This window comes from Vidua chalybeata, chromosome 3, assembly GCF_026979565.1.
Source record: "Vidua chalybeata isolate OUT-0048 chromosome 3, bVidCha1 merged haplotype, whole genome shotgun sequence".
Lineage (NCBI taxonomy): Eukaryota > Metazoa > Chordata > Aves > Passeriformes > Viduidae > Vidua > Vidua chalybeata.
The window spans coordinates 67,833,143-67,854,997 of NC_071532.1; the positions used below are offsets into that span (position 1 = coordinate 67,833,143).

General features: G+C 38.1%; 1 protein-coding gene across 3 annotated transcripts in view; it reads left to right on the plus strand.

Annotated features, from left to right (window-relative positions):
* CDK19 (cyclin dependent kinase 19) overlaps positions 1–21,855 on the plus strand; it is a 120,872-nt gene that overhangs the window by 13,945 nt on the left and 85,072 nt on the right. For all 3 annotated transcript variants that reach the window (XM_053938556.1, XM_053938555.1, XM_053938557.1), the window contains exon 2: positions 5,119–5,194. In XM_053938556.1, the coding sequence (XP_053794531.1) occupies positions 5,119–5,194 (76 nt within the window). The remainder of the gene's footprint in view (positions 1–5,118; positions 5,195–21,855) is intronic.

The following is a 21,855-nucleotide window of genomic DNA, read 5'->3' on the forward strand; positions in this document are numbered from 1 at the left end:
TGCTGGTTTAATCCATTCTTTTCATGGCCAAAACCAGCCAGTTGTAGTTCATGTTGTAGTTTACTGGTCTGGGACTGGGTTGTAGGGGCAGCCTGTAGCTGCTCTGATGTTTTAGCTGTTGCCTGTGAAGGTGAAGAAAGACAAACCTTTTAAAGGGCAGATGCAGTCAGGGATTTCTTTTCAAATTTCTGCTTGACATCCTTACTGTTTTAAATTTTGTGTTTCTTATGTAGCTCTCAAAATGGAGTAATAGCAGTGCATTGAAATACAAAGTGTATACTGCTGGCTAGAAATAAATTAAGATCAATCTGTAGATTCACAGCCTCTGTCATTTGTGACTGGTTGTCATGTGGATGAAAATGAGCTGAATGAGCTGCTGACTGGGTAAGGCTTGATAGGTTTGGAGGATAGCCGTAAAAGAAAATTACTTTCTTAGTCTGGCAAAGAACATGCACCCCAGAGACACCATGTGTAGATTTTTTGATCTAATAATTCTTTTGGCTTAGTGAGTGCTTCTACATCCATAAAAATTCTAAAGCACAAGAACTCACTACTTTTTGGAAAGGATGATGACCCTTTTTCCATTCAGTCATAGATTATTTTTCTGGTACTGTTACCTTTGTAAAGGGCTATGGCCATGTGCTAAGTACAGGATTAAATCCATGAGCAGCTTGCCTAACGTAACCAGTGCTGAGCATGATCTGTTTAGTGGCTTGGCTGCTGTGTTCCAGATGAGGTTTTCGGTTAGCTTCTAGTTGCACTTCAGTGTCATGGTTTAGCCTTTTCTCAGGGGGAAAAAGGTTTGCAACTCTTTGTGATCTCCTGCTGAGTGATTAAGTTAATGCGGTCTGGCAGCAATTAAACAAAGTGATCAGAATGTAACCAGATACCCCTATGAACATTGTGTTCCAGACAGTACTGTGAAGGACACTGAGCTCCATAGTGTTCCCAGGCTTTGTCCTACAAAGTCACAAATACTTAAATTCCATTACTGTTGTTACAGGGGTGAATTGTTGTTCTTTTCTATTACTTTTTTTTTTTTTCTAGATAAGTCTTGAAATGGTTTTATGGTGCACTTTTTCTTGGTTAAGAAAATGTGCACTTTAATTATTATTTATTTATGGTACTGTGCACTTAATTTAAGGCAGCTATTATTAGTATATACAGTAAGGATAATATCTGTATTAATTGATCTGATAGTCACAGTTTTAGCTTCAGAGTGATTGCAGTCTTTCAAGCCAGTTCCTTGATGTGGATAATTAATTCTGAAGTTGGGATGCATGTTAAATTATCTGTGAATTCAAGAGAGACCATCATTGAAAATCTTCAAATTTGAATAATAGGGATAAAACAATTGTTTGAACTATGCGCTATTTTCAAGTCCTCCTATTTTGTTATGGTCTCAGGCAAGTTGTTTCTAGTTTTTAATTCACTTGTTTGTAAAGTAGTTTCTCATATGATGGGAGGTCTCTGAAGTACAATTGCAATAGTTAAGACAGTTTAGCTCCTTTGAAATGTTGTAATTATTCTGAGTCTTCTGAGCTACATTTTTTTTTAAGTGAATTTGGTACTTTGTTCTTTCCAAAGCATTAGGAAGATGGAAACTGAAAGTGTTACCCAGAAGAAGTAGTAATCACATTTTTGTTTTCTTTATTGAGTACAGCTGGACATCAACCGCTGAGTACAGTTTTTTGGGGCAAGAAAACAGTGTTCCTTTGCATAGTACCAATTAAAATATTGGCAGCAACCTCAAGGATTGCAGAATGGGCTATTTATTGTGAGGGAGAAAACCTTGATCTTGAAGACCAAGTTTTTACAGTGGAGGAATGTTCTCAATACTTGTTGACATGCATGAGGACCTTTGTGTTGTGCTGCCTATGGCAGTTTGAAATACTATTTGGGAAGTTTTCAGGAAGGCAGTATCTCATACTGACAGTGTCATTTTGGTAAAAAGTTAATCCCTCTTAGAACAAGAATATTTCTGAAACCAGAACCCCTGGTTTTGGATAGGGGAACTTGAAGCTTAGAGAAGCCTCGTAGTGGTGTGATGTGGTGCTTGTTTTATCAGGCAAGTTCTGCTTTAGTTTGAAAAGCATTAATAAAAATTGTTAACTCACAGGTTCCTAAAGTAATGTTTCCCTTTGCTATGTTTTTTGCTCAGATTGGTGAACACATCAATGGTGAACACATTGCCACCATCAGCCTGGGCTGGCTGTTTAATACAGCCTGCTTGATTAAACCTTGATCTGTGCCACTTGCTTCCTGCCCTCAGACAAAACACCCTTACAGTGGAGGTTAAGACCTTCAAGTTAGTTGACCTGTTCCTGAGGCAGTGTTTCTGTGGACCAGATAAAAATGGCTGTGGGCAAAGACCTTGCTTTCTGCTGGCTATCCCTGGCATGGGTGTCTTTTGCCTCATACCAGAGCTGTGTGGTTTGTGGTTGTTGTTTGGATTTGGTGTTAACTTGATCATGCTTGCTTCGCTCCTGTAAAAAATGTGCTGATATAGGATCTGTCAGAAAACGATTTGTAAAAACTTTCCTGCTGTGTAATTATGTACAATTTCTGGAAATGTGTTCAGAGTTCACTAGGGTTTCTCTGAACTGAAATATAAATACTTCCCCCTGTCTCAAGTGTTTCGTGAGAGCATTGGTCTTTAGGGAGTTGAACAGTGTATTCACCTATCACACACACCATTTGATATTATTTATTGAATTCTTACAAGTGGGGAAATAGCTAATAAAGTACCTATGTGTTCTTTGTGTTGGACACTTCACTGAATAATCAGAATTGTTTGTTTCATCAGATTGCACTGGCTGACTTGCTTTTGAAGTTTTGAATATACTTCTTTCTTTTTCAAATTGTCTTGAATGGAAAATATTATTAGCTAAAATATCACTTGGTATTTTTTGGACATCTTTTGGAAAGTGCTTTAATTAGCTATTATATTTCCATAATAAGGACAGTTAACTTTGGAAAAGTATTTGTATAGACTTACATTTCTTCCAAAGCAAGTAAATAGTATCTAAAGGAGGCTGTGTTTATGATTCCAAAGCTGTTAGTAAGAAAAAAAAAAATCAGGCCAAGAATACGATCTCTTTAGAGTTATTTATCCTTGCCACCCATTTATTATAAATAAGCATTGCACTATCCCTATTTTTGCTCATTTTTTACAAAACCCAGTGTTTCAGAACTATCTGGGTTGCAACTCAGTAAGACTGCCTCCTTTTCCCACATGCTGTAATACCTTAGGTTGTTGGATTGGTTGGGGTTTTTTTTTTTAAACACCTTCCATAATTTCTCATTCGTATCTTGAAGTCCTGCACGGAGTGGCTGGCTGTCAAGGGCTGACAGCCTTGCCATGGCGGAGGCGTTCAGCAGTGCTGCTGAAGGCAGTGTGTGCCAAGTGTCATGCCTGGTCTCTGCTGTGACCTTCACTCTGTGCAAGTCTGAGTAACTGGATAAAATGCTTTGCTTGTAGAATTAGTTCAAGGGTGGCCATATCAGTGTGGTCCTGTGCCTGGTTCAGCAGATGTGCCAGAAGAAGGATGTGATACACCGCTGTAGTGGCTACATTGCTTTGGGATTCCAGCTGATAGTTGTGCACAGGATTGTTTGTGCTGCATAGTTTAAACATGACCATAGTTGAAATGCCGTGATCAATTTTGTACGTCCAGGGTTGGTTTTGGTTCTGCAGACAATGTAATTTTGTCTTCACAGTCTCTGTAAGCAACCTGAGTTAATGGAGTTGACACTTTGCAGTGTATGGAAATCCTCTGCATAGACAGCAGGGCCATGTATAAGAGGGGATGGACATTTATTATTTACTGTTTAAAATTTGGACTAATTAATGAAATCAGAAACAATTCCTGAGAGATAAGGTGTGATCTTATTACCTGTGAAGTTACATGTTTTCATGTGTAGTTGGAAAGCATCTGGAATTTTTCTTGTTAAAATTTTATTTCAAAAAGTGTAGCTCAGTGTTAAGTATAGACATACATTGAGGGTTTAGCTGCTACTGAAAATTAGTGAGAATGCTTGCCTGTGTTACTTATAATATGTGTAGACACCTATTATTTCAAGTTGTCTTGTCCCCACATTTTTCCACTCAGTCACTTCTTATCCCATGAATTTTGGAGGGAGAGGGTCTGGTGGAAGGTGGGAAACAGGCTGAAGATGGTAGGGCACAGGCTTGGAGTTCAAAGCCAGAGAGACTGAATCAAGTGCAAGTTCAGAATCTTTCTGTGTGGCAAAACAAAATGGTTTGGGACTGGAAGAAGGGCTAACTGAGGTCTACCAGAAATGCCACGGGGAATTTGAATAGGGGCTTGTGGGTTGTTGAATTGTGACTGGTGAGTCTGCAAAGGGGCATCAACACTTGGGCATTGGTGCCTACCAACATCTGTCACTGACAGCTGAATCCTGCAAAACCGCGTTGTAGGCTGGTTCTGTTATATCGTGAAAGCTTCAAGATTCTACCTCCTTTTCTTGTTCTTTTGGTGGTCCCTCTAAATCACTTCAAGCTGTGATTATTTAAAAGGATGGTACAGTGTTTGGGCTGAACTCTTTTTCATATTCTGTCTTTGTACATCAGAGCACAGCGTTTCATGTGCTTTGTAAGGACCTGTCAGTAGCCAGTGCTTATTATATAATTAATTTAAAATAGTAGTATTTCGGAAATAAAAGTGGATTGAGAGTAGCTCATAAAATCAAGAAAAAAGCTTGTCATTCCCAGATATTTCCAGGAGAATTTTCCAGGCATGGGATACGACTGCAGTGCTTTCACAGTAGTAGACAATATTAGAAAACGTCCTCTAAAATTCTGTGTTTGCAGTTATCTGCAGATATTATGTCTGTTTTCAGAGAGAAATGGATATAGGTTAACCAGTTTTTTTAATAAAAAAATTTTTGTTTGGGAACTGTAAGGTCTTTGTTAAAAGAAAACTTGCTTTTCATATCAAAGTATAATTCATGCATAAAAGCAGATTGGCTTTTCAGCTTCTTGATCCAGACCAAATTAAAGTGTTTCATCATTATACTGATATTGATTGGTGTAATGTAAGTCAGAGCTAAATATATTTTTCTCTCTTTTTTTTTTTTTTTTTTATGTGTGTCCAGAAAAGATGAAAAGGAGTATGCACTGAAGCAAATTGAAGGTACAGGGATATCCATGTCGGCCTGTAGAGAGATTGCAGTAAGTGTACATAAATGAAAGTAATTTTACTGACATTATTACTCAACAGGTATTTTATTTTCCTAGAATTAAGTAACATAGAGATTATCCAAATGTTTTCTTTAAAGTATGCAAGCATGGAAGTTTATTCAGATCTGAGCCTTTTAAAGAAGCTTTTAAAATAATAATTTTCTTTTAGTTCTTTTCAGGTAATAGCAACGCCTCTTTCTGATATAATTTTGTTTCATTTTATGTGTTGAGAGGGAAATAAATATGAACTTCTAAATGAAGACTTACTTTATAAAGGAATGTTTCTAAAATGACTTGAAAGAAAAAGGTTCTGAAAGATTGCAACTACCATCTGAAGTCCACTTACTAATAATGTATTTTATTTTAGACTAATTGAACTTGTTGTTCTTTAGTATCCGAGAACAGTTTGCTCTCCTCATTTGTAATTTGTTTTGCTAAGTACAAGGAATTTTCATAACAAAATGAAATGCAGCTTTAATTATATTTTTATTACATGTGTCTTTTATTACATACCTATTATTCCTTCAAATTTGGTAAAAAATAAGTGTTTGTAAATAAAGGTAGAATTTGATCTTTAAATGTTTTTTATGTCTGAAAATGTGCATTATTAACAAAATGCTGGATACCGAGTAGAATTTTGTAATGCAAGTGTTTCTTGCATTGCAAAAGAAGTGCACTTGATTAAATATTTACTTTGTCTTACTGCTGTCACTATGCAGTCAGCTGTTGAATGTATCTTAGGATTGTGCCTAAAGGTTTTTATAATCTGGTAATGTTGCATTGAAATACAGCATTCAGATGTGCAATGCAATGTGAGGCATTAGAAACTCTTGGTGTCCGTGAACTGAACAAACCACTGGGTTGTGTTTAGTGTAGTGTCCATGGTGATTCTGTATGAAGAGACTTAACAGATAAAACTGCTGTCCTTTTAAAGTGCTTATTGCTATAAAGTCAAGGTCACTCATGGATTTGAGAGGTGGCCACATTGCTGTCAGTCACTTTACACCGGATTTACCCAGTGACCTTTTTTGCTATTATTTCTGCCTTTGGAGGAAATAGGAAATCCTCTTTTAACATCAGTAGTAGGTTATATTCTTGGTACTACAAAGTCATTTTTGACAATATTGAGGGGTTTTTGTTTCTTGGATTTTTGTCCTTTGTTTTAAATTCTACTGCTGTGGAGATGTGTGGATTAGTCTGAAGGAGACTTTCCTCTGGGCATGGTAGCACTGTAATATGGAGCTGGTTCTGTCTACCTGGACAAAACAATGTAAAGGAGAGAGTGACAGATTATGTTTTAACTCCCATGATACATCTTTCTTTTTTAAATAGCGAAGCTTTATGCAAAGGTCAGTACAGCTTGTGAATTTTGGCATCTACTATGTAAGTTACTTGACTGCTTTCAGTGGTTCTTCTGGTAATTCTTCCATGAGTTAGATTTCATTCTTCTTCTTCAAACCTTATTGTAAAACTCTGTTACCTGAGCTAATGCAGCACATCAGCATTTGTCTCAGTGAAATTTCAGGTCAAATATTAGAATTGTGAAAAAGGTAAAGGTGAAATAGTTGAAAAAAAATTACCAAATTTTTGTCATACAGCCAAAATCAAGTGCATTTTCCATAAAAAGAAACAGACTTCTAAATAATGCATCAATAGCTTATCTTGTATTTAAAGGCTTAGATAGGTGACAAGGAGGGTAATGTTTACTGATTAAGTAAAGATTATCAGTCTGGACAGAGGCCATTTAAAAATGTCACGAGTGGTTCTTTTGGCACTTAACCCTTCCCCTTTGCTCCAGCAGCAAAACAAACCCAAATCTCACTTTGGAAGATGAAAAAATGACAGGGACACCAGTGTACCGGTTTCTGTGTGTGTATGTCCAGAATATTTTAATAGTTCTGTAAACTTCAGACACCTGACATTGTACTCAAGAAATATATTGCTGAACTGAAAGGCATTCAGTTTTACAGTCTAAAACCATTTTGTGTGTCTTATTGCATAGATACCTATAATAGGATCTGCTGGCTAGCTTTACCTAAAGGAAAAGGCAGATGACTCTTCTCTTCTGATATTACAAATCAAGTCGGTTTGTCTTTACTTAGGACTTCAAAACCCATAAAGTTTCTCTTACTGCTGTTCATTTGTAGGAGCTTTTTCTGGAAGAAAGTTTATATCAGTAAAAACATCATATAGGCAGTGGTTCCTGTGGCAAGTGATTGTTGCTTTATTTCAGCTGTAGGGTGATCCCTGCTTAAAGAATCCTTATTTTAGCCAGTTCTGTTGTATTGAGTATGAAAGTATTAGAAAGGACTCTTTATACCTCAAAGAATTCTGTGAGCGTGTAAAAACCGAATTAGTTCCCTGTAACTCAAGTGTGTTCTGAAGATAACTGAAATGCTAACTATTTCAGTGTTCTGGTTATGAGGCAGATTATTGCTTGGCTTAAGCAACAGCATTTTTTGAAGAGCAGAGCTGTAAAATGTGAATGGGAGCAATGACATAGTGTTTCTATTTTTAGATGATTGTTTAGTTAATGAATGTGACATTTCTTTCAGCTCCAGACTTGCATTAGCTTATTTTGGAATCTGAGGTGGGTTGAAAGGAAGACTTTAATTCTGCTGCTTTTGTGTTTTACTTTTTTCCCTTACCTTTTCTAAGTAGGTTCTTTAGAACAAGGAGTGGAGACACAAGAAACAGACTGGAGGACTATTATGCATTAAGGCTGTTTTTTCCTGTTGAATACCTTGGCCGTCATCTGTTAAGAACCAAAAGCTATGACTTTAAATATCTGCAAACAGGTAGTGGTAATATAATTTGGTATTTCTGTATCAAAAAGCACGAGGGTAATACAGCTTTATCTGAGATTTCTTGTCCCAAGGGCTTCACTTCCTGTGAGAGTACATTCAAGTTAATTCAAGGACTTTGTTTTTCACAGTAAAGAGACTATAAACTTTTAATTGTGGATTTTGGGAAAACTTAATTCAGAAAAAAAGAAAAGTAATAAGCCTTTTCTTAGTTAGTGCCATTCACCAATAATGTAAATTGTAAATATATGGATATGCATCTTGTCCCTGAGCGTGGAAGAACTTCAGTGCAATTGTTACTGGCTTACTGATATGATGACGTTGAAGAAGAATTCACTAAGTGAATGGAGCATGTCAAAAAGTAGGATCATGACCCTGGACTTTAGGAGAACAGACTTGAACCTCTTCAGCTGTCTGCTTGGAAGTATTCTGTGACATACAGCCCTGGAGAGAAGGGGGATTCAGAAAAACTTGTTGGTATTCAAAGATCAGCCTGTCCAAACTTAAGAAAGTTCCACCCCAGGGAAAGCAAGCAAGGGCAACTGGAGGCCTGTATGGATGAGAAAAGAGCTCCTTATTGAACCTGGACATGAAATGGAATTATATATGAATTGGAAGGAAGGATGGGCAAAACAAGAGAAGTATAGAGTTGCTGTTTGATCTTGCAAGAATAGGGGTTAGAAAAGCCAAGGCTGACATGGAGTTGGGCCTTGCAAGGGACCAGAAGGACAACAAGAAAGGATTCTACATGTACATGAGTATTAAAAAGAAGACTAAAGAAAATATGAGCCTGCAGCTGTATGGGAATAAATGGTATGGAAAAGGCCAAGGTAGTCAATATTTTCTTTGTCTCAGTGTTTAACAGTAAGTCCAGCCTTCAGGAGTCTCATGCTTTTGAGACCAGAGAGCAAGTTGAGGAAGGAAGCCTTATCTTGGTGGTGGAGGTCCAGGTTAGGGAGCACTGGAACTGGACATACAGAAGTCTGTGGTACCTGATGAGTTGTACCCACAAGTGCTGGGAGCTGCTTGGATTTCCTTATGAGACTTCTCTGTTATCTTAGAAAGATAATGGTGAATGGAAGAGAACAAGTGTCATTCCTGTTTCCAAGGAAGATCAGGGGAACTACAAGTTGGTCAGTTCCACGTTATTTGCTGCAAGAGTGATGAAGCAAATCCTCATGGAGACCATTTCCAAACACATGCAGGACAAGATGGTGATTGGAAGTAGTCAGCATGGATTTTCAAAGGGAAAATAATCCTTAACCAACCTGTTTTTCTTGTACAATAAGATGTCTGGCTTGGTGAATGGGTTGAATGCTGTAGATTCTGTTTATCTTGACTTTAGTAAGGTTTTTAATGGTATCTTCCATAATATTCTCACAGAGCAGCTAACACAGTTCACAGACAAAAATTACTCTACTAAAGGTTTCACATGAACTAGAGACAGTCAAGACTTAGATGTTCTTTGTTCAACTTCTGGTCCTTTCTAGCTTTTTTTTGCACCCTCACCAATGAGAACTTCCCTTCTTCCAAGGATAAAGAACCAACTCTAGCCTTTTTCTCTGTAAATAGTGACTTTAATTCTAAAAGCAATTCAATTTTTCTATATCAGGGTAGTTTTATAGCTCATTCTTTTTTTCCCTGTAGGGGAAAAAAAAGAGACTGGGCTGTTGCAGATGATTTAAATGGGGCAAGCAGAGCCACAAACCACCATTGCTAGCCTAGTGTTTTTTAAGGAGTGCCCTAAATTGGTGCTGTTTTGCCCTGTGTGAATGTTGGGTTTGGATCCTGTAACCATTTCAGTTGCCACATCCTGTGCCTGTGTGTACTGGTTGTTAGGGAAGGCTGCTCCTTCTGGGAGGCCTTGAAATGGTGCCAGTATGCTGTGGCACACTAGTGGGAGCATTAGTTGGCCTTTGTTGTTCAAACTTGCATTTATGGGTACAGGCTAAAGTAAATTCAGACTATAATGTTAAATGAGTTACTGAAAGCTCAGTTGAACAATTTAGCATGCACAAATCATTCTCAGGCCTTTTGCCTATTCATGCAGTATATGTCCCAAAGTACTACAGCATACAAATATTTTGGTTTCTGAGTGTGGGCAAAGTTTTAGAAGCCTTACAGGTTAAATAATATAGTTTTGTAACCTTTTTGTGTTTGTCAGCTCTCTTGAAAGTGGCACTTTCTCACTGTATTTACATTCTTTTCTGCCTCCCTGCTGTCCATGGCCTTCCTTTCCGTGTGGGCAGTTCTTCTGGGGTTGTGTCCCCCTGTTCTTGGGTTTGGCTATGCTGTGATGTTGTGGTGCTGAAGCTGAGCCAAGGAAGTCAGCCAGACTTACCATCTCCATCTTGAAGCACTTTGTGCCTTTGCCATGTGTTTCCTCTGGTGCCATTGGCAGCGTGGCACAGGGACTCAAGGGGATGTGTTGTGCCTTGCTGGTAGAGCTAGTAAAACTTACTTGCTTTTACCTCTGTCAGGTGCTGCACATCATTTATGAGCTGCTCTCATCCCCCTGGTTGGAAACTGCTTAGTCAAATGAGCTAAACATGAAGTTATTTAATTTGAGGCTGTAGACCAGACTGGCCTTAGACTTCTTTGACCTGTCTCTGCATCTCTTAGTAACGTGGAAAAGGTCAGCTGTACGGGAATAATGGTAACTTTTCAGTATTTATTAAAAGATTTGTAATGCCATTGGCTCTCTTCAAGTGAAGTTGCATAAACTTTCATAATAGGTACAAATTTCTGTGTTTCAGCTATATTGACCTTTTCTTTGTCCATGACTATCACAGCAGCTTGCAGTATTTGCTGCTGTGTAGACTTATGTAGACTTTGGTCCTTGGCTTTGTTGGAGGCAAGGTTGAGTAAAAAAGGCTTAAAAAAAGTCTGTGTACCTGAGTACGTTTGCTGTAGGAGATTTCTTTTGAATGTCAGGACTTCTTTTCCCATGCCAAGACAGAATAAATGAGTAGAATATTTGGCAATGTAAAATCTCCCCATAAATTCTCTACTACCTAATTAGAAAAGATTGTTTGTGGAAACTTTGAAACTTCACTCCCGCTTTCAATAGCTGGAGGTAGTGAAATAAGTGAAAAAACTTTTTTTGAAGGGATTTTTATTAGAGAGCTAAGGCATGTGTTGGCTAGAAGTGTCTGTGCATTGTGAATCAGCTGGAAAAAGGTTTTTTGGTTCAGCTACCTGACAACTCGTGTTTTGTGTGCCATAGGAAGAATAAGAGCTCTCTGTATTACATGGTCTAATCTTGTACAATCTGTGTAATTTTAATGCTTTTTGTATAAGGGAGTACTTAAATTCCTGCTTTGGTTATTCTTCAAAAGGGTTTTGTGGACATTTTTTGTCTTTATTTTATTGCATCTGAAAGAACAATTAACTTCATTAAATGAAAAAGTTCACAAGTAGTAAATATGTGGAATAAAACTATTTTTGTTTAATCAATTAAGTTGATGTTTCGATCAGTCCATAAATACACTGTAGTGTTTATGAAAATAAAGTTTCACAGCTTGAAGTACAATTTTATATCAAGAAATTGGACAGAAGTAGAGCATCATCTGAAGCAGCTAGTCAGCTCCATTTTCTTAGCTACAGATATGTCCCTCAGCAATTTAACAACAAAAAAGAGCATGCAGAGGAGAAAGGAAAAGGAAGATTCTGCTTTTAGATTTCTAAATGCAAAATTTGCAACTTCGTTTCATGCAGAGGTTACTTTTCTTTCTTGAAGTTGTGTTTCTGCTCAAAGCAGGAGAGCAATATCAATACATCTATGGAAAGTACATTAAAAAGAAGAATAAGAAAGCTTTTACCCCATTCTAACATGGTATGAGCCAAGGAAACATCTCTATGAGTTTGATACTTGACATCAGTTAGGATATAAACCAAATTCCCAGTGCAGCTGACTAGGGAAAATGACTGTTCAGTGCTATTTAGGCTCAGTTATTTTCACTTTGAATTTGCTGTTTTGTTCAGATTCTGAATATTCTCAGAACACACAAATGCAAAAGCAACTGATGGTGCCTTCAGCAGAAATGAACAAAAAACCATTTCAGATTAAAGCTTCAGATTAAGCTTTAGGCAGCAATGCACTGAAAGCAAATAGCTACTTCATTGCTCAGATAAAGAAAACCAGAGTTGCCAATAATGTAAAGAAGAGGTTTTTAAATACTTACTTGCCAAACTTAAATACTCCCTGCAAGACTGTGTATGTGTGTGCACAAGTGAACATATATACTTACATGCTTTAAAGCTTCAGTTGGAATGTTTTGTAAATTGTGTTATTTTCTGAAATTGCCATAAATTTTCAGTTTTCTGTTTCTCATTTTTTCTTTCACATTGCATATTTTCCTTATGTTCCTTCATTTGTGCTTTCCCTGTAGTTAAGTAAAATTAGTTGAAACATAAACTTTAAGGGATTTAGAGATTTTATAGGAGCTAAGATTTTAGTTAGAGATAAGCCTTACTAGAGTTAATTAAAATAAAAGGACTCTGTAAGTAGGCCTTGATGAAGTTAAGAGTTAGTAGTTAACTAATAATTGATTGCTTGTCAACACAATGTTTAGTTAGCTGGGTTTATAATGAAGAATATAGAAGCTGACAAATAGCTTTTAGGAACATAAGACAATTGTGGGCCTCCTCTGTTGTGAAACAAATTGGAGACAAGGAATGGGAGTTCTACCAAGGTCCATTTGTCATATTTGCATTGAAAAGGTAGAAAGGTCAGAATGAGGAAGACTTCATTTACTTCTTCATTTTGGGACCCCTCCCCATGAAAGGGACCACCGACCCATTTCAAGGAACAAACTAACTACACATGCTTAATAGCTTTTGGAATGATTAGCATATGAAGGGAGGAATGGGATGTACTAAATGATGAATATGTATTTGTATTTTGGGTATTCAATTCTTGTGTGGATAAAAGGACTCTGGAATCATTTGAAAGGCGCGGTGTGTATTTGGGAGCTATCCCACACGCTGCCCGGCGTCGCAATAAACATACACTTTCTAACTTCAAACTGTTAGAGAGTTTTTGTCCGTCACAGTTGGATATCGGTACTAGATCAATATCCATATTTCTTTAATAAATCATAGTTTGTCCATGTTTTCAGTTTATTCTGTGTGGAGTTGTAAAATTGTTTGAATTAATATATTGATTTTGCATAATTAGAATGTCTCTAATTTAACATTACATGTAGCTACTTTTATGTCTCAAGCTGAGAAGTGATGGCATGGGTTATCAGATGATGGATTATTTTTAAGTTGGAACTCCTATTATTGAATTGTCCACTTCATTTAGAAACAGGCTCACATTTTCCTGTTCAGCTTTTCACAACCAATGTTAGGAGAAGCTCTTGTTGCACTCAACACCCCTTGTAAGTGTCAAATCAAGGTGAGCTTCAGCTCTCCTGACAGCATCCCTACATGCCTGGGCAATGTCTATAAACTCCTCCCAAGCAGCCTGTCCCTGTTTGCACCTCTCTATACACTTGCATTTGAACTCTGGCAGTCTGCTTAGCCAAACAGGTCTACTTGTATTTCTTAACAGACCTGCTAGTTTTCCTGAGCAACTTTGCTCTTCAGAGCTGCTTCCTGTGGCTACCTACCAGTTTCTTCAGTAAGCTGAAGAAGTATGCTGTTCTGAAGCTCCAGGTCTGTGCTCTGCCTCTTTCACTCAGGATCTTAGAATCATAAGATAATGGAATGGCTTGGGTTGGAGGGGGCCTTAAAGATAACCTAGTTCCATCCTTCCTGCCTTGGGCCAGGGATGCCACCACTAGATCAGTTTGCTCACGGCTCCGTCCAACCTGACCATGAACACTGCAAGTGATGGGGCATCCACAGCTTCTCTGGGCAACCTGTTCTAGTTCCTCACCACTCTCTGAGTAAAGAACTTCTAAAATATCTTTCCTCTCTTTTTAAATTTAAAATTCTTCTCCCTTGTCCTATCACTGTCTGCTTGTGTAAAAAGTCCGTCTCATTTTTATAAGCCCCGTTGTACTAAGTACTGGAAAGCCACAGATGATCTCCCTGGAGCCTTCTCTTCTCTGTGCTGAATATGCTCAGGTGTAGTTGATGGTTGCAACAGCCAAAGCTACCTTGTTAAATGTCCAACCAATTCTTCCTTGTTGGAGAACAAGGAAGTGTGCTACCTTTATGGGCCCTTCCAGTATGTATGTCAGGAAGCTGTTCCTGCTAGCCTCCCAAAATTAACTGAGTTAATCCCAGTGGATGTCAAGGAGGTAGATGTCTTCTCATAAGAATGATGGCTTGTGGATCAGAGACTTCTCTGAGTTGTAGAGAAGACTTAACCCTCTTCACCATCCTTATCAGATGACTCTGTAATGTACTCCCAACACAATGTCCTCCTTACTGATCTCTGGTGTCCCAGATCTGTAAACTGCCTGAGACTTCTTGGTTCCCATGGAGTCTGTGAGGCAGAAATTAAATACTATTGGTAGTGCCTAAACTGGATAAATTTAATACAGAACAGAGGTGACTGGATTGTGAATGGATCATCACTGGAAGAAAAAAAAATTCTAAGAATTTGATTAAATATTGCTTTTTTTCAAGAAATGACCTGTGTATGGCCAAGTGGATAGTGTTTTTAGTCTGCAGTCGTATTTTACTCTGCAAGTTTTTGTGTGCAAATTGTAGTCAGCTTTGTTATTGGAGGCAAAATATCACCTTCTACTAAGCTTTATTGACTTAAGTGAATTCCATTATGTGAACAGTTTCAGTGTGATGTGTGTTTTCTTGTGAACCTCTGTGTCTATTTCTGTGGTAAACTGAACAGTAGCTCTTTTTAAATACAGCTTCTACTGTACCCTACTGAGATTTTTCTTATCTTTATGATGACTTGAGTCATTAATATATGGGGGTTTTAAGATACAGGAAGCCTATCCTGTTTTGACACTGTAATCAAGAGTACAACACAAAGTGGATAGCCTGCTGTCTTTAATTCTGTGATGCATCTTAGTGTGATGCTTTGTTTGCATTTTGATAAGAAAGGTGTGAGCATCATAGTCTTGTTCTCTGTTCCATTTGGCCATCTAATTGGCAAAATGTTTCTGACTTGTAGAAAGAGCATCGTGCTCATGCTTCCTCTGTCACTGCAGTGTCAGGATGCTTCCTGGAAGCTGCCTGCACGTAGTGGATGTTCTGAGTTGTGGGTATGTGAATATGCCACAAGTGTACTTGGCCTTGAGCTTTTTCATATGCTGCCACCTGAGCATACTGAAGTTAATGTAGTCCAGACAGGCTATACTTCTGGGAAAAACTATGTTTTTTTTGAATATGTGGAATATTGAAAAAAGCTATCAGCAGAATGATTTTGATTGGAGGCAGTTATGAAATGGGAGATCTACTGCCAGTTCTTGAAGACATTGAGTCCTTGCCTTTTCTTTCTGTGCTAATGAACTTACTCCATCCCATGGCCCCTGCAAAGCTTATTTCTCAACTGTCATTGTCTTTCCATATTTTCACTTGCTTATTAGATTACTATAGTTTCATTTTTACCTCAGTTGCCTTTTGTACTATTTCCCTTGCTTTCCTTTATCTCCAGATGTCTTTAATATTTACAGGCAATATAGTGGTTTTGTGTCTGCTAGCTTGGATCAAGTTCTATCTTGGATCCATTTTGGTTTGATTTCTCTAAGCTCCTACCCTAAAAAGGCTTCTTATTACTGTGATTAATGATCTCTCTCTGACCAAACTCCAAGGTTTGTTCAGTATCCTCATTTGCTTTAATATCTTTGCACTTCAGACTTTTTTGACATATTTGTTATATATTAGTGATTTTCTGCTTGCCTAGATTTCACCTAGTCTGTTTAATTTTTCTGAGGATGGATGATCCTTGCAGCTTTACATTCTGTCTCTAAATATTATACTTGTGGCCTAAAAAATTCTTTACTGTTGCTAAATTGTTTTTTGTACTGTTTCACATTTGAAATCCACTGAACTTTGCTCTAAGCTGTGCAGTCAAAATAAGGAATTCTACTGTGATTTTATGTTTTAATAATTTTCAGCTATCTCCATTGTTCAGATTTTCAGTCTAAGGCCAGATGGATGGATGATTTATTTTTTGCTTTTTCTGGGCATCTGAAATCCAGACCATTTTCAAGCTTTTATTTTTTATCCTCGGTACTTTTAGAGCTCATGCTTTTTTTTTTTTTTTTTTTTTTTCTCCCCTCCTTTTTTTCTTTTTTTCCCCAACGGAGATGAGCCTGGAAAACAGATCTATGGTGCTTTCTCACTGGGATTAGTTTCATAAATTATCGAATGGTTTGGGTTGGGAAGGACCTTAAAGATCATCTAGTTCCAATCCCCCTGCCATGGGTGGGGACACCTTCCACTAGATCAGGTTGCTTCAAGCCCCATCCAGCCTGGCCTTTGAACACTGCCAGGGATGGGGCATCCACAGATTCTCTGGACAACTTGTGCCAATGTCTCACCCCCCTCACAATGGAGAATATATTCCTAATATCTAATCCAAGCCCACCCTTTTTCAGTATAAAGCCATTGACCCTTGTCCTGTCACTACATGCTCTTGTGAAAAGCCCCTCTCTGACCTTAATGATCCTACAATTTCAGTTTCTGTGTTTGTTGGTCTTCCATCACATGCAGATGGGAAAAAATTAAATCCATTCATCTTGCTAAAGCATGCAAAGGAATTTGGTCACCTGGTGCACTTCCTTGTTGTTGTTAACATTTTATCACTATTTATAGAATTGTGGTGAGTTTCAGGCAACAAAAGGCATCTTCAAAGTTTAGTCTGCTGCTTCTCTCCTGAATTTGGCTAGAGGACACTAGTGAATGTCCATAAGGGATGAGTCCCTTTAGTGCTAGAATAGCTTCAGCAATCAAGAGGGATGGCAGTGAAAATGTCTCTTTCTGCACCACATTCGAGGTACTGAGCTGACAATTCTAGATTTGATAAGACTTGCTCTCAGAGTACTCATAAGCTGCAGCATTTTCAGCTTGACAACTTGGCAGTCATGGTGGTGGAAACTGGCTGAACACAGAGCCTCAAAGTGACTGTTGCTTGGCCAAAGGACAGTGACACAGCTGTTGCTTTTAGTGTATGTGAAAATGGGCTTGAGTGTATGGGATCTAATAAATATGGGCTTAATGTTCAAAAGTCACAGCATTTGTCTGCATTAGCGGCGATGAGGGAGCAGTGGGGAGAGTGACTGTGCTGTGTGACTTAGGCTGATATTGCCCTTTTGCAGTGCATGATGCTCAGAAGGATTCTGTTGTCTAGGTAACAGGGTCTGTACTTCATTTCTTAAGAAAGATGGAACAGATGTTCCTACAAGAAGCAACCAGTTATCACCAGTGAGAGCATTGGCAGTATTTAAACTAATTGCTTTGTTGTTACATACAGTCCAAATCATAGGCTGTGAATAGTGAAGAAAATTTAAAGGAAGGATTCTTCCGTGCATGGATTTTCCTGAATGACACTTTACAAAAATTTTTGCAGTTTATAAAATTGCACTCATCCATGTGCCTTTTGAGACTTCCATTTATCACTCCTTTTTTCTCTATATCATCCAGTCTTTTCTATTTGATATTTGTAGTGTCTCTGTCATGATCCACTGAATCCCATTGTGCCATCACATCTGTGTCAGATCACATTAATTTATTTTGTTTATTTAAAATACCTAAAAATCTGAAAGCAGTGGCGTAAAAGGATGCTTGCAGTGGAATAAGAGATGGAAGGGCTTTTCTAAGAGATATAAGTGTTTCCTTAGATTGAATTTTTTTTTTTTTTTTTTTTTTTTTTTTTTTTTTTTTTTTTTAATCCAAGCACAGCAAGTTAGGTAGGGACTGTGCTATTAAAAGCTGGGGCAAAAGGAAGCCATATAGACAGGTGTATACATGAAGCCCCACCACGGGCTGCTTAAATGGGGACACAACTTGTGTGTGCTGAGATAAGCAGGTGGTGACAGTGGCAAGAAAGAGAGAAGAGCTGAAGGTGACAGTGTGGAACAAGGAGTGCCCGAGCTCTCTCACTGCAGCACTTCCTAGCAGTGTGCCTTGTTTGTGTGAAAAGTTGTGCTACAGAAACTTCATGCATGGATTCAAGTGTTTGTGTTCTTTATGGATATGCCTTTGTTAGTCTGGGAGATTATTGTAGTCATTACAGCATAAGATATGCTCCTGTCTTTTAGAAGAGATTTATAAGATTTATCATTTATATTTTTATAAGAGGGAGATGTGTGTGTAAATCTACTTTTATACCTTTGGGATAAAAATCTGATGTTGGGTATTAAATAAGGAGAGAGGGCATTGGGATCAGATTCTCAGGGCACTGTTTTGTGAGTCCTTAGCAAAGCTAAGCCATAGCGTTATGCATTTTGGACAAAAGATCTGGCCCATTGCCTGAGGTTTTCCATGCTTCTTGCCAAATAAAAAGGCAAATACTCTATTTTTTAGGTAGGGCATTGCAAAAACATGTTTTTTGTCTTGGCAATAATAGGATAAAGGAAGAATCCTTGACTTGCTCTCTTTTTTGCTTTTTTTTTTTTTTTTCCTCTGATAAAGTATGTGCTGTTTTGATTTTTATCTAACTGTGGAAAATGTCATAATGAGTGGAAACAAAGTGCATGTTGCTCTTCTTAGATTATGTGGCTGAGTTATCCTATTGTCTAGTAGTGACATGTTGATTGGGACAAAATGTGTTACTGCATCCAGTTATTTCAATAACCATTGTAAAATATTTACAGTCTGAGTAGGAAAAAATATTAATTCTAGGGGTTTAAAATCTTTTTTACCAGACTCCTTGCATGTAACTTGTAATCTTTTACTTGTTGTCCTTCCTCTGACTCTGGCTCCTGGCTTTTCAAATGTTATCTCTATTTTCTGTTCCAACCCTTTTCTTTATTGTACAGTTTCTTCTTTCTATAGTATCCTTCATACTCTGTTGCTTAGACCTTCTTATGATATCTGGTGTATAAGTATTCACAGCTTCTCATTTGTGACTTCATTCCTGCTTGCTTTTCTTCTGTTAATACAGTTTTTGATTCTCCCTATTTTCTCACAGGGTCTGTCAGCAGCAATATTTACTACTTTTGCTACTTCTTTTGTATTCTAGACTACTTATAATAAAATCTTAATCACCTTCTGCAGATTTTCCACCTACTTTTATGAGAATTTTCTCCATTTTTGCAGTTTAATTATATCACATATCGCCAGTCCCAGGTTCTTCTCATAACCCTTGACATAAACTTTGAGCCCTTCTCTTCTTCTGCCACCCCTTTCCATACAAATAATTTAAACTGATTTTATTCCTGAAGGTCGTGCTCAAAGAATAAAAGAATTTGACAAGGACTATTGATTTTTCCACTTTCTGTCCTTGGAAATAGAAGTTTCTTCCTTATGATCCTTCTTTTCCCAGCACCGGTTCATTTCCTTTATGCCTCATTTTTTCTTCTTTCTGACCTGCTCACAGCACCGCCTGCCATCATAAGTAACCTCACTGTCATGGGAACTAATGCTTAAAAGAGGAGAGCAAGAGGACAGTTTTGCTGGAGGGTTGGTGTGCCTCTGGACTTTGTGCCAAGGTTAGAAGGAGCATTTGCTATGTTGGACACGTTTCTGTGTGTCTCTCCTCCCTTGACATTTTTGTATTTGCCCTTTACTTTCCCCTCCACTACTCTTTCTCTCTATTCTTCCCACATAGTTCATTCCTTTTTACACTTTCATATCCTATTCCTCACCTCACCAACACAATTTTTTGTCTTCAGCTTTGCTAGTGTCCCCTGCTTTTATTCTCTCCTCCCCCTCTTCCCTACTGTTTCCACAGCCAGTTGAATTCCTCATCACTGATATACCATTGTAGTCCATTAATCCTTTTCACATGGTCTAGCATCTTTCTCCAAGGTCTTGCAGTTATCCTCACTTCTCTTTCCAGCTCTGCCATTTCTCCTGCTCAGTGTTGCTGAGCAGAGCAGGTGCTAAGGTGCACCTCTGTTCTTCTTCTCCTGTGGCTGCCATGCTGATTTCCTTCTCCCTGGGATGGTTATCCTGACAAGCTTTTCCTTCACCTTCTTCCTATCTCTCTTTCTGGAGTGAGTTTCATGTCCATTGCCCCATAAGAAGTCAGCCTTCTCCTCGAGGACTGAATTAAGCAGGGGAAAAATTAGGGATGCTTTCTCCTTTGTTTTAGTGCCAGAGCTGTCTCTGACCTGCATAATTTAATAGTTCTAAAGGTTTTTCTACAGTGTGTGCTCAAATGGCTTTTTTTTTCCCCCAAGGGAAAAAGAATCACCAGGTGGCAGTTTGATGATCAAAATTTGCTTAGCCTGATTTTGTTTCTTTGCTAACCTGTGCAGAAGTGCAAAAGATCTCATAATACTTTGCAACTTGTGTAATAAAATTATAATTAAGTCTGTCATCTTTGAATTTTAATGTAGTGGAAATGGGAGAGAAACTATCCAACCTATTTAGAGATAGCAGTGGCTTCTTGTATGATCATTACTTCAGTGCAAATTGAGGGTGAGGGGAAAATCTGTCACTCTTCTTCTGTAAAGAGCTCCAAGATTAGGAGCAGTCAAAAAAGCCAATTCAGTGTGAGTTTCAGTGAGTTTCTTAAGTCAAGACCTGAGAGCGAATCACACTTGGTCAGACACATAAATCCCTATGATGAGTGTCTTTGTGCTATCCTGGTCTCTTTCCACTTTGGAAAGGATACAGTAACACTAGTAAAGGTAGAGAGAAGGGGAATCAAAAAAGTTGGTGATAGAAAACTATTTCTGTATGAACAGAAACTAAGTAGACTGGGAGTCTGTGAGTTGGAAGGGAGGGAAGCTGAAGGAAAATGTGGGAGGTCTAAAATCCCAGACTTAGATGGGAAAGTTAATTATTCAATGCTTATCAGAATAGAAGAACTAAGGCAACTGAAGGAAGATAGCAGTCTCTGGTTCTTAAATCCCTGATCCAGTGTGTTGCTGGAAACTGACTGCTCATCTCGTAAAAGGCTTTTATTGTCTGTGCACTGCTCAACCTGTTCTTTTCCTTGGTGTTTGCCTCAGCTATGTTGGGGTAGGATAGTAAGCAGACTTTAAATGAGTCTTAATCATGTACAGCAGCTCTTACTTTTTTGACTAGGGACACACATGTATTTTGTGTTTTTATTGCAGTGGTGTTCTTGTAAATGGCTAAATGGTTTATGTGAATAATCAGGTGTTCACTAGTGTCCAGACTAGAAAATTAGGAGCAATAAACATGCAGGAGGCTTGCTGTATTCTTAGTGGGTCCTGGTGTCATTGTGTAAGAAATGTACCTAACTTCTGAAAGATGTAGTTCTTTTTCTTCAGGCAGTCCAAAGTTGTTGTTTCAGAAGGAAGATGCACATAAATGAATGCTGTCATTTTTGCTGGGATTAGAAAAATGTTATTTGCTACTGCTAATTGCATACTTAATGAGATACTAGAAAAGTGCTGTTGCAGGTCTTAAGAGACTTCCAATTACTCCTTTCTGCGTAACATCTGGGGCAGTGTCTGTGGTTAGTTCTCAGGAAAAAAGCCTACGTGAGTGTTCGTAGTGTATTGTTTTCAGGGCCACATGGCTTTTGCTGCCTTGGGCAAAAAGTCAGTTCACTACCCATTTGCTTGCTGTCAAAGTCTGCTTAGAGATGAATTATATTCATTGGAAGATAAATACATAGTGCCACATACTTAACCTCTTATGTTGGTAAATATTAACCAGTTACTAATTTCTTCGTCTGATAACAACCTATTGTTGTTTCCAAAGCTTTCTTACAAAATTGATGTTGTTCTGATTTCTTAGGGGTTGCTGTAAGAGCATATTTACCATACCTTGTTTATATTTTAATCT